At 35.4% G+C, this 13,628-nt stretch overlaps 3 protein-coding genes across 3 annotated transcripts; 1 reads left to right on the top strand and 2 right to left on the bottom strand.

Moving 5' to 3' along the window:
* Positions 1-412: 412 nt before the first annotated feature.
* On the bottom strand, positions 413-1,291 carry LOC139841944 (uncharacterized). Its single transcript, XM_071832130.1, has one exon. It carries the CDS (start codon positions 1,289-1,291, stop codon positions 413-415), a length of 879 nt encoding a protein of 292 aa, XP_071688231.1.
* A 2,445-nt stretch (positions 1,292-3,736) lies between these two features.
* LOC139844076 (histone H2B.3-like) lies at positions 3,737-4,304 on the top strand. Its single transcript, XM_071834290.1, has one exon. It carries the CDS (start codon positions 3,781-3,783, stop codon positions 4,207-4,209), a length of 429 nt encoding a protein of 142 aa, XP_071690391.1. The 5' UTR covers positions 3,737-3,780; the 3' UTR covers positions 4,210-4,304.
* A 4,303-nt stretch (positions 4,305-8,607) lies between these two features.
* Positions 8,608-10,468, bottom strand: LOC139904589 (zinc finger CCCH domain-containing protein 15-like). Its single transcript, XM_071886527.1, has 2 exons — positions 9,776-10,468; positions 8,608-8,913 (listed from the first exon to the last, which is right to left on the bottom strand). Exons 1-2 carry the CDS (start codon positions 10,466-10,468, stop codon positions 8,608-8,610), a joined length of 999 nt encoding a protein of 332 aa, XP_071742628.1.
* Positions 10,469-13,628: the final 3,160 nt, after the last annotated feature.

Below are 13,628 nucleotides of genomic sequence, written 5' to 3'. Positions count from 1 at the left end.
ATATGAATACAAATATTCAGTTAACACATAATAATTAATATATTATTACAAAAATAATAATATATGTCATAGAAATGACGTGGCACGAATAACAGTTAACGGTCGTTAAATAATTAACGGTAAAAGATAACGAAAAAAGTAGGGTCGTTACACTTCGGTAATGAACTCTTCCTCCCAATCACTTAACGCAAATCCTTGATCCTCCAAAATCATATTATGTAATATGATACAACAGTCCATAACTCTCCGCATCTTGTTTACCGACAGTGCGTGCTGCTAACCTTAAAATATGAAATCGACCTTGAAGAACCCCAAATGCCCTCTCTACATCCTTTCGGGCACTAGCTTGAAACCTAGTAAACTTAATCCTTGGATCATCTGTCGGACACGCAAAACTTTTGACTAGAGTAGCTCAGTCAGGATATATACCGCCAGCTAGGTAATAGCCTTTTGTGTACTGATTACCGTTTACCTCAAATGGTGCTAGTGAAGATGTTCCCTTTTTAAGTTTATCAAAAACATATGATTGATTCAAAACATTTATATCATTGTTGGAACCCGCCATTCTAAAAAATGCATGCCAAATCCACAAGTCATACGAAGCAACTGCTTCAAGCATAATGGTAGGTTTCTTGTGATCACCCCTAGTGTATTGTCCCTTCAAAGCAACGGGACAATTCTTCCACTCCCAATGCATACAATCAATACTCCCGAGCATACCCTTAAAATAATGTTTCTCTTCATGTTTACTATATAATCGTTGAACATCGTATGCATTGGGAGATCTCATGTAACGTTCTTTGTATAATGTAATAATACATTTACAAAAGTTATCTAAACAAAGTATTGAGGTTTGCTCACTCATTTTTAAATATTCATCAAACATATCGGCGGCAGTTCCATACGCCAATTGGCGTAGAGCTGAAGTCATTTTTTGCAATATTGTAAAAGTCGGCCGACCGATAGCATCAAAACGTTCCCTAAAAAATCTAAAATGCTCGGGAGTATCATGAGAATCGAAATTAGAAATAACTTGCGATATTCGGAGAAATAGTTCAATCCGCATACGAAAACGCCTTTTAAATTTATATGGCGGAAACACGGGTGTGTCACTGAAATAATCCTTCCATATGTTTTCTCTGGCTTCTTCACGATTTCTTGGAATATAAATTCGTGATCTTGGAACAAGCTCGGATTCGACTTCGTCATCATCATCTTCTAAATGTTGAATTAGTGCAATAATACGCTCGTCTTCCGAATCGGAATCGTAACTAAGTAAATACGATGCCATGAAAGAAAAATAATTGATAGTTATGAGAGAAAATTGTATGATTTAATTGATAGAAAATGAAAGAAAAATAGAGGAAAATGGTGTGTTAAAAGTGTAGAATGTATGGGTTTATATAGATAAAAATATATAGAATTTAAAAAAAAAATCAAAAAAACACAAAAATAGCCGTTAGCCAACGACTTTATTTTTCAGCCAATCCGAGACTGACACGTGTACCTGACGCTGCCTCACCCTTCCGTGAAAAACTTGACTAACGCCCCTCAAGCGTCAGAGATAACGCCCCACTAGGGGCGTCAGGGGGCGTCACCCAATGCCAGCGGGTCTGACGGGACTCCTCTGACACCGCGTTAAAATTGGTCTTAGGAGTTTCATCAGCTATTCACTAGACAAACTCACATGAGAAGCACTATCACATGCACCATCAATAGAAGTGGTTTTAGTGTTATTAGAGAAAGGTTTAAAAATATTTGATTATTTCCAATTTTTTACATCCTTTTTATACCCAATAGGAAAGCCTTTTATTAATTGAATGATGAATTTTTGAACGGTTGTCTTATTGGTGCCATAAAAAGAGAAGCACTTGCTAGTGTTACTAATGAAGCAGTTATGGATCGTTTCCAACAAATGAAATCTCGTAGGGGACAATTGTGTTAGAAAGTAACTTGACTTTTAATTCACATTACAATATTATTTTTATGACCTCATCCACCTGAAATCCTAGTTTTGTCACTGCTTACTTAAGGGCTTGCAATGGTCCCAAAAATCTTCAAAATTCATAAACTTAGATTTGGATTTCTTGTCGCAAAACTCGCCAAAGTCCCCTTCTATTTGTAGGAGAAATTTGACTTGCTGGAACTGTCAGGGACCGATGTGCCGCATCTCTAAGGATACGCCGCATCCTTGTGCGGGTGTGGACTGATGCGCCACATCCTTTTGCTAATGTCTTTATTCTGATCATGGACGAGGGGCTGCATCTGAGAAGAGATGTGATGCATCTTGAGCTGAACGGGCACATTTTCTTGTTTTAACACTTTTGGAGCCGAAATTTTCAACAATATCAACTATAATGCTCCCCTTAAACGTTCTTCGCTCAAAATCTTCTTTCTAATCAATTATCCATCAAATGTCTTCATAATCTCTCGAAACCAATCGAAATAGGAACGAATATTTGCAATTAGAGTATGTATTATTTGCGCTATATTAGTTGAGATTTTGAATAAACTATAGGAAGCAACATATAATTAACTTTAGTTAAAATTATGTTAAAACTAGTTTAGTGTACTTTGATTAGATGATCCAATAGGTTACTATAAGTATTTCTAAGGGTGTGTTTGATAAAACTGAATGATTTAGCGCTGAATGGTTTAGAATCTGAATGATTCAAAGCCTCTGAATAAAATTTGTTCTGGATGAAAATAAGCTGTTTGATAATCAATTTGAATGAACGATATCAATTGATTAAAATTATCTTAATAACGTGTTACATGAATAAAAAATTCAATATTCATGTTGGTTAAGTGTTCTGGCTATGATTTGAGAAAAACATCACTAAAAATGTAGGCTCTTAATGGTTAAGAGAGTGTTTTAGCTATGAATGGTTCAGCACTGAATTTTGAACCATTCAGCACCATATGTCATTCAGAGATAAAAAACAAACGTACTGAATGCTGAATGGTTCAGCATTCGGCGCTGAATCATTCCATTAAGAGGCAAACAAACGCACCTTAATTTCTAGAATTTTAATTCATACTTAAGATAATAAGAGCCCTCCCAAAGGTTCCTACTTGAGGGCCGCCCACCCTTTAGTCCTCCTGAACATCAATGACAGCGGTTAGTCTAGGAGTTAGTCCAGCCTTAAGTCCTCATTTTCGTCACTCTTTTAGTTCTCCGTTGAAATATTTGTGGACGGAGGAGTGTGTATATATTTGTGACACTTTTTGCTTTTAACTTGTACATTGTATTAATTAAATAATATATTGAGTCTCAATTTTTATGAGAAAGTATGTAATTGTTGGAAGTGTTTAGTTCTGGATCTAGTCCTGAGAAAGAAGTGCTGATGTGGCGCTGATGTGACGTCTAGTCCTGGAGGACTAAGACGAAACTATTGAGAACACTCTAATAATAATAATAATAATAATAATAATAATAATAATAATAATAATAATAACAATAACAATAACAATAATAATAATAATAATAATAATAATAATAATTAAATGAACAGAAAAGAAAGGAAAACAGAAATAATTTCCTTGATCCGTGTCAAAATATCAGTGTCCGATATTCCCTAAGCCCAATTTCGTCCGTTAGATCACCACACAACAAAATCAACGGACAACATCCTCAATCCACCACACATAAAACCCTCCAATCACATCACACTATCCAACACGTATATAAACACAACACGGCATCCCCAATTTCATCATCTCAAGCATTCATCATTCTAATAAATCCTTCGAACACTCTTTCGTTAATTAATATCAGAAATGGCGCCAAAAGCAGAAAAGAAGCCCGCAGCCGCCGAGAAAAAACCAGCTGAAAAAGCTCCTGCGGAGAAGAAACCCAAGGCCGGAAAGAAGCTACCTAAAGAAGCCGGCGCCGGTGCCGTTGATAAGAAGAAAAAGAGAAACAAGAAGTCTGTTGAGACGTACAAGATCTACATCTTCAAAGTGTTGAAGCAGGTGCATCCTGATATCGGAATCTCAAGCAAAGCAATGGGGATTATGAATTCGTTTATTAACGATATTTTTGAGAAACTGGCACAAGAAGCTTCCAGACTTGCGAGGTATAATAAGAAGCCGACGATTACATCACGTGAGATTCAGACGGCTGTCAGATTGGTGTTACCTGGTGAGCTTGCGAAGCATGCCGTTAGTGAGGGGACAAAATCTGTTACCAAGTTTACAAGCGCTTAGAATTGGGGTTTTAGGGTTTGGGATTATGTTCGGGTTAGGGTTTTTAGAAATTTATTGATGATGTGCTTTGTAAGTCAAGTGTTTATGTAATCGAAAAGCTGAATGAAATATAAATTTTATAATTTTTCGATCTTTCATTTTTACTAGTATATGTTTAGTTATTTATATTTATATATGGGAATGTTTTTATTATCAGATGATTGTTGATGTAATATAATAGATACATTTGGTGAAATTCAAAGCTTGTCCTGGTGCTTGAGTTAGTCCATGCTCACTAAACCTCTGTTTTTGCACAAGGTTTAGTTAGGGAATTATCCAAATACTACCAAAATCTATTTGATCGTCACAAAACTTGCTTCCAAAATATATTCAATTGCCATTAAACGTGTTTTAGACAATTGTACATTTATAAAGCATGTCATGGCCTGTATATATCTGATAATTAGTTTCACAAGCTCCAGGTCTCACTGTCATGACATTTAGGTTTCACCTTGGTCATGCCGAAATTTGCTTTCAATGCAATGATTACTGCTAATATATTACTCCGTACATCAATTAATTTTGTTTTTACAACTATTTATTTTGCTTTGTATTTTGTTCGATATGCTATAAGTAACAACTCATATCTATAATCTATGTAAGCTTAAAGGGAAATAGGGAATTTGAGTTCTGTTATATCTTATGTGTCAAGTAAAACAACTAGCTTAAGGGGAACTGCTCAACTGGGTGAATTTCAGCCTGCAACTGCTACATATATATCATGTTTGTTAATGTATCACTTATCAATACCCAATGTTTTGGAAAGATATCTGGAAGACAATGTATGGGTATTGGCGTGGCCAAACAACTCAGGTTGATTGTTGCCAAGGTAAGTTTTATACACTGCTTGTTGACATGGGTGAAGCCTTCCATTGACTGCGACAAAAAAGAATTTTACTTGACCATAAGGTATAATCATATATCCAACATTTACTTGGTTTGAAATCCAATGTTTATGTCTACGTGGGAACAACCTGTAATACTGTATATAGTGTTGGTGATTTTAGCATGATCCAACATACATTTTAGGGATTGGATTACTATGTTGAAAGTGTTTTTCGAACCATTGATATGTTACACGAATTAGGAGAGTGTGGAGTACACGTTCGTAAAACTTGAGGTGGTTTGAGGGTAATTTCAGACTTGGAAATAATGTTTGGAACTTGAGGAATGCGAAACGAGACTTGAAAATAGCCATACTCTCGGAAAACCTTAAGCATGAAAATTGAGCTGGTGGACAAGGTTAAGCCGCGGCGCGGCTTGGAAGCCCGCGCGCGGCTCATAGCATGTTTTGAGGGTCGAGGGTTTATCACAAACAAGATGGCTGGAGGGTTCGTTAGGCCGCGGCGCAGCCTCGCCACCCGCGGCGCGGCTTAAGCCGTGTTTTCATAGTCGAGACTTTTGGTCTGTTTTGGAATATGGTCCTTTGTTAGCCCGCGGCACGGCTCTTGGGCCCGCGGCGCGGCTTAACATTAAGTCGCTGAAAATGTGCCTTTTCAACCCAAAAGGCACATTCGAACCCCAAACGTTTTGGGGTTGTTCCAGGGCATTTAAACTGCGTTTTTACATGTTTTTAGATCATTTTAAGTCTAAATACATGGGAATTAACATCCAAGTCACTAATGGGTATGAATCAAAGGTTGTGACTTTTCAAGAAACCTTTTGACCTATTATAAATACACTCTTTGTGTATTTGAAAAAGGTTCCAGAATTTTAACCTTTTACACACACTTTCAACTTAAACAATTAGAAGATAAATCTCTGCAATTGTTTTGATTGTTTTCTTTTAGCCAAGACAACAATCTAGTCTTTGTCTTATCCCAATTGAAACTTCGTGTAACCCGTGGCTAATTGGGTCGAAATATTCGATTAGGAAAGTGTTCACACGATTCAAAGATCAATCCGGAGTCGGTTTCGTTTAAGGCACGAAGATTACTTACAATCCAAGTTCATAACATATAGTATTTCGTTAAGTAAAGGAACGGAGCTGGCAGCCTGACACCAAAACACGGGTTCAAAAAAGTTACTTGGCATGTAGTTAAATTTCATTGATGTTGTTTGATAGTTATCTATATTACTCTTAATAAAGATGGACAAAGTCGATAGACTTGTATGAATCTATACTAACGAGAAGTGTTAATTTTGACTCAGTTCAGGTCAGGTTCCTTACCATTGGCACCAGGGAAGACTTGTTCAGTCATCTGTATTCTTTGAACCAAGTTTCAAATTACATACTTGGGCCTGAGTGTGGTGGCAGGTAACATATGTTTATAAACCTATGTATATATCATACTGAGTACTATTTGAACCCCTTTTTAGGTCTTAAAAAAAACGGTAAAGTTCCAAGGGGGCACAATATTGGACTTCAAACAAGGTACATGATGTGATATGGTCCTGTTTAAAGGTCAAGAAGTCCCTTTGTCAGAGTCAATGGACGGTTCCAACGTTTTTAACTAGCAACAGGCAATACTTACATTTACAAGAATACAAGTTGATCGTTTTGTATTGGCTGCTAGAAAATTGGCTTTAGATGACATGGCAAAAATCACCCTGAGAGGACACACCAACCTCCACATAACATTCCAAACATAAAGTATCCAATCAACAACCTCCACATAACATTCCAAGCATCAAGTACTTGAGAATTGACATCTTGACTACAGTCTACAGGTGGAAATAGTCCAGTCGGGTTGAAAAAAAAAAACAGAATCATATTTTAGTATGTTCAAATCAGTAAGGTGTATGGACTAAGGATTAAAAACTGACATTTTACAACATCAAATCAGTGTGACCTATTTGACATTTTTCCGCTTTTAGCTAGTTTTTTACTTGACCTATTTGAGATAAACCAAGCTCCAATTGACAAATTTATCACCGAATAACGATACAAACTACCGATAATATAGACCACGGGATGTCATGATAACTTGAAATCCTGACATATTATTGTTTCACATCAATACAGCACACCAAATGGCATAAACTTTTGATAGCAGTATGTTATTTGGCACTACATCTACACCTTACAGAAAACATCAAGACCTCATAACCCAACACTCGTTAAATTGTTGATTAAGACCAACCACCTCCCATGTATCCCAAGTGTAAGTGAATTTTTATATGGGGGCTTTCTATTTACTTGCAGTTTTGTCATGAACAAGTCCCTCGAAATTAAGAAGGGGCAAAATGGGCGGGTCAAGATATTTACTTCTCTAATAATGGTCAACCACATTTTCATAGTTATAAAGGAACATAGCTAACATGTTAAGCACAGTTATCTTATATCCCAAAGAAGGCCATATACAAGAAGGTAAGGTAATAGGTGCTACCTTCCAGACTAAGTGAACAATTGCATCGCGCCCACCCTTTTCCAAATTACATTTTGTTACTAAGAAAGACTGGAGGTTTAAGTATTTGTAAAACACTTATTGTGATCTGAACCAGTTTCACTCACTTCCAGTTTAGCTAAATCATTAAACCCATTGTTACAGACCTGAAGTATTTGAGGGCTACAATGCTACATTGTGCAGTTTTCAATAGCTTATTCAAATCCAAACTAATATACTTAGTCACAAAAGGATACCTAAACATGAGATAATAGGATCATAGATGCTTGGACACTAAGAAGGTCTATACCAATCAAATAAAATTACACGAAGTCCACATAAAGCACAATTTCTTGGGCATTTAACCAAAAACAAGATTGAGACTAAGTTTGTCCAATAGTATAGACCTTCGTAGTCTCTTATTCGGTCTACTAAAATGGGTTTAAGCCACAACTATACCCAAAGTTAGTCGACCTTGACACACCTTAAATCTATATCTAATACTCTAATGCAGTATGTCAGTATCAATCATGTGACATTCATATCAACTTGTTTATCATGTTATAACAATGTTGACATTCTACGAGTTTTATTTTGAATGAAGTATCACCGAGTAACATGCTACCGATTATTCTACAATATGATAAATATTTATGACTATCACAGTCAGAAAACAAGTAGAGTATCATTTGAAAATACCACCAAACATTTCACCTAATAAGTATCCATCAAAGTACCCACCAAAACAGCTTACCATATTCAAATATTACATAACTTGTTTTAAAAATCCCTTTCAACTCAATTTACAGTTTCATGAACACATACAAAGTGAGTATAACAAGAGTTCATGCATTTCAGCTTTCTATTTACTTAAAATGGTCTTTTTTTAGCTTTCTTTTTTCTTATTCTTTTAGTTACTAGAAAAAGGATCTATTTATCAAGGAATATAAACACCTGTAGTTTGAGTTGATGAACTTAGAAGAAGTAGTTCCAGTACCCAATTAGATATACTTGGCAAGAGATGTAACAGTCGTCAGTTATTGATGCTGCAACTCATGAGTTTCTCTTCTTCTGTTAGAGCATGACGAAAATGACAGCGATGGCCATATGGGCACGGGTCGCCAGCAAGGACCATTCTACAGACTTCTGTTTTGTAGCGTGGATGACGAATAACTGGACGGAGTTCTTGAATGCCATGAGCAAATTGACAGTGATCTCCATATGGGCAGGCACCAGTTTGCTGCCATTTGTTGCAGAGTTCAGTTTTGGTCATACCCTGATTGTATAGCTGTAGTTCCAGTGGTTGCTCCTCTTTCTTTCCACGTACATAAACCCTTTGCTATGATTTAAAGATCACACACACAGGAAAAAAAATGACTGAATAAAATAATGATGTCTTGAATAAGGTTGCAATTAAAGAACAACTTCAATTAAGTACATTACTAGTCATAACATAAGTACAGAACAATACATAATGATACACAGATTACAAGTTCTCAATCTCATAGCACTGTATCCGTATGTGATGAAACTTAATTAAGGATTTTGAAACTAAGATGCAGCATAACTAATTCTGTAAGGATCAGTTAGCTAAAAGATATTACAAGACCTACTACATTTTAAGTTGTTTTGAATTGATGAATGTCATACATATGATATAAATGATCCCTATTTCAGTATGGATGAAGCATATCATTCTCAAATACATTTAGAGCAAAAAGATATGTCTCATTTTGACACTATATCTTCCTTACTTGATACCGACAGAAGTAATATGTACTTTCTGCATAATTCGAGCCTAAGAAGATGATCTTTTTGGACCGAAGTAGCCTTCCATTGACATAGAACTGCTTTATACGTTAAATAGAAATCAAGAATGACTCTACTTTAATGATTCAAATGAGAAACAAAACTGTTTCATCCAAATATTAGCTTTTGCAGGAAAGCTAAATAATCTAAAAATACCAAATATGCAATCATGTCAGTCATTTTTAGATATTTATTGGTGTTTGAGATTAATGAGAAAACTAAACCCTTAAAGAAGTAAAGACATCTACGTAATCTATAGTAGTCAGTTCGCGCCACTGACGCAAACAATTTGGTAATGGCCTAATGGGTCAGTTACTAGCTTACTCACGAAGTCATCATCCTTAACAACATAAATGAAACCGAAATATATATGAATAGGATCATTATATTACCATTTTAGAAGCTGTTTTAACCCGATCCTCAACACGAGCCCGTACAGTACTTCCACCAGCAACTTGAACAGGTTTCAAGTATCCATTAGATCGAACAGAAATACTTTTAGGCAACTTAACACGCTCCACATCAGTTTTCTTTATCGGATCCACATTCTCCACTCCACGTGCCCCTTGTTTCTTATTTACATTCATTCCTTTCTCTCCGATTCTCATCCTCCCAAAACGATCAATAACAGAATCTCCAATCAGATTTGGAGACACATTCACATTACCATGAGAACTTGAAGCTGCTGCATGATGTTGCTGTTGCAAGCGAGACAACTGCTTGTTTAATTCGGAATTTGCCATTTGTAGATTTACATTATCTTGACGCAGCGCTTCAGCTTCTTTTGCAGATAAACTGAGGTTAGTTAGGCACCAGTTGCGTCGCTCGATTAGGTCTTGAAATGGCGCAAAATCTTGTGAATAGTTACAGGCATATTCGGCTACAATCGGTGGTAACGATAATGGTACGGTTGTTGCATTTGGTGGTACGGAGAAGTGACGAGGAGGTAGAGTCCTAGGAAAGATTGATGTGTAAAGTTGTGCGTCAAAATCATCACACGTGGCACCATCTGGTTGGCTGAGAAAAGTTGACCAAATGTTACCGTTATCGTTGCCGCTATATGGAAAATCAGAATAACTCTGCATTTTCTTAATAAATCCACTTCAATTCTGTAAGAAAGAAAACAATAATAAACGAATCTAATCAGTATCAACTTCAACTTACATAAATTAGCAAACACTAAACGCATATACATATACATATACATATACATATACATATACATATACATATACATATACATATACATATACATATACATATACATATACATATACAGTACGCATATATTAACCGCTGTTAAAAAAACAGTACGCATATATTATCGATGATGCTATTTCTCAATTTCGGAAGTGAAATCCAAGCAATACATGACCTAATTACGAATTAAAGAACGAGTGAATCAAATCTCGCGATTTCACAAACAAATCAAGCGATACATGACCTAATTGCGAACGTTAAGGATAAGTCAGTAACTAATGACGATTAATGTCTATACAGTGAATATAAGCATAATGCAACAAATCTTCGAATAAAGTCAGATAATTAACGGAATAACGACGCAAAATTCATTTGATCGAATAAGTTGATTATTACGTACCTGAAACGAAAACGCGATTGAGCTTGATTATCGATTGAATTGAAGAAATAATGAAATTAAATGAATAAGTTTTCGATTAATCTAGAGAGATGGTTTGCGTCATCAGAGAGAGATGGAGATAGAGGCTAATCAGCAGGATGAACTACATGCTACTCTCTGTGAGGGAGTTATAATATAATATATCTGTACGTATATATTTACCTGAATCCGTTATGTGTGTAACGGAATACAACTAAACGGAATCCCGGTTCTACCAAAGTTGACCTCGTCAAAGATGCAATGCATATCTAACGGAAAGGGTATTTCCGTCATTTGACTTGATATTGATGTTGTTGTTTCAAAATAATTTTGGCGGGAGAATAGATAAGTTTTTATTTTTTAGATTTTTCCGTTTATTGGTACGTCATCTATGCATTACGGAGTACTATTTTATTTTAAATTGTTAAGTTAAAAGAATACATACTATTTTGATTGTGTTGATTGTTACGTTTGTTATCGTATTTTGATTCGAATTAAGTTAGCTTTGTTTAGATTATTCTTGTTGTTTACATTTCCGAGCCTTAACGAACGTTGGTTGTTGTATCAGTATATAGAATACTTCATTTATCAATGAAGGCAATCTAATCTAAATACTAATCATTAACTAAGGAAAAAATACTAGTAAGAAAAATAAATACACACTTCTAATATGAATAGTTAAAATAAAAATATACTTGCATATTACATTATAATAAAGTAAAATGAGGTGAATTATGGCTTTTTATGAAAAGCATTTCTTTTCTTCTTTTCCAAAAGTTAACGTAGATGTAGCATTTCTTTTTATTTTAGTAATTTTTGTTTGATGTACACGGCCAAATCAGTTATTCCGTTATTGTATTTAATTATTTCTCTTACTACTACAAGATGTGTTGTTAATACAATTTGAATGTAATTACCTCAAAATGTGATGTTAGTAAAGTTTGAATCTAAACCTACACAAAAGGTTTAAACTTAAAACCTCCTACCAAATATCAATATGTCAACAATTAGATCATTTTGTGATGCTTATTGTTATTTGTTTTTAAACGGCGGTTAAGAGTAATTGAAGGGGTTCGAATGCGTTGTCGGAACCCACACACGCCCATCAGGAGGAAACCTCCACAACGTATCCATACGTGCATCGCGTGTGGTGAAAGCCCCCGGGTGAGGCTCGAACGCAAGACGTCCTCAAGCTCTTAGGCCCATGAAATGAGCTGGTAACCGCGAGGGAAATATTTTGCAGCTCATAGAAATCGAACCCCTAACCTTACTTGTGGGGAGTCAGGTCATCACCCATACACCAACACCTTGAGGTTGATTATTGTTCATCTATGTAAAAGATCATGATATTTTGATAAAAAATAATCATTAAATGCGAACGGTTCAAAATCTAAATGATTTAATATTTTCTCTTTGTATTTGGTCGAACATAAATAGCTTGTTTTACATCCGTCGCAAAATTATTGTCCCGATTTGACTTTTTGAGTATTTCTTCTACAAATTTAATTTTAAATATTTTTATTTGTGTTAAATAATATTTGTTGAAAATTATTATACCAGACTTAGAGATAGCTTTCTTGGACTTGGAAAAGGCCTATGATTGTGTTCTGCGAAATTTTATTTGGAAGACCCTTGATGCTAGAGGTATCCCAAGTAGATATAGTAGAGTTATTAGTAATATTTATGAAGGGGCGAAGTCTTGTGTTCGAACACCTGTGGGAAACACATAGTATTTCCCGATAGAAGTAGGCCTGCACCAGGGATGAGCCCTTAGCCCTTTCCTTTTTGCTCTAATCCTTGACGATTTGTCTCGAGGAATTCAAGGGAGCATCCCTTGGTGTTTGATTTTTGCTGATGATATTGTGCTTGTATCGGGATCCAAGGAGGAGCTTAATAGAAGACTAGAGCAATGGAGTGAGGCCTTAAAATGAAATTGTAACGACCCTGGAAATTCCAACTTTTATTAATAATATTTATTATTAATACTTGCGCATTAATAAATGTATTTTTATACGTTTACTTGTTATCGTACTTGACTTTACATGGCCCGACACGTCTTTGTGACACGCGTACTTTTAACGAATAATATTTTCGAATATTATTTGCATTCATGATTAATTATTATTAATCATTTTAATTAACTAAGGTTACTAGTTAATTACTTGGGCTTTGTTTATTTAATTTGCTACTTATTTAGACTTGGGCTTTTATTAATGTACATGGACTTGGAAGCCCGCCCTACTTTCTTAATGGACTTATTAACCCAACATTATGTTAATGATGCTTTAAGCTTAATCAAGGAATAATTAATCATGAGGAATCTAGTTACTTACACATTTACACTATTTTCCCATACCCTTTAGCTTTATTACCATTCCAAGCATTCACCATCTCCACATGTTAGAAAGTTGAAGCTTGACTTGCCCCATTTGGCCATGAAAACCGTCCACTTTAGATGGGTATTGGGGAGTTCCATTTTCAAATTTCTTTGTTACTTATTCTCTAGTATTACTTCACTTTTTACACACACATAATACTTGCAACTTCTTTTTCTCTCATTTTCTCTCAAACTTTGTAAGTAACTTGAGCTTTTTCTTCTTCTTTTTTCTTGTAAAAACCGAAATATA

Source organism: Rutidosis leptorrhynchoides, chromosome 4 (assembly GCF_046630445.1).
Source record: "Rutidosis leptorrhynchoides isolate AG116_Rl617_1_P2 chromosome 4, CSIRO_AGI_Rlap_v1, whole genome shotgun sequence".
NCBI lineage: Eukaryota > Viridiplantae > Streptophyta > Magnoliopsida > Asterales > Asteraceae > Rutidosis > Rutidosis leptorrhynchoides.
The sequence above is the reverse complement of the archived record's forward strand: the minus strand, read 5'-3'. Positions and strand labels throughout refer to the sequence as shown.

Excerpts from the sequence above, each read along its gene's own strand:
- LOC139841944 (XM_071832130.1), bottom strand. The coding sequence starts at position 1,291 with ATGGCATCGTATTTACTTAGTTACGATTCCGATTCGGAAGACGAGCGT.
- LOC139844076 (XM_071834290.1), top strand. The coding sequence starts at position 3,781 with ATGGCGCCAAAAGCAGAAAAGAAGCCCGCAGCCGCCGAGAAAAAACCA.
- LOC139904589 (XM_071886527.1), bottom strand. The coding sequence starts at position 10,468 with ATGCAGAGTTATTCTGATTTTCCATATAGCGGCAACGATAACGGTAAC. Across the intron at positions 8,914-9,775 it reads TTAAAACAGCTTCTAAAATG|CAAAGGGTTTATGTACGTGG; the intron begins GTAATATAATGA and ends TTTAAATCATAG.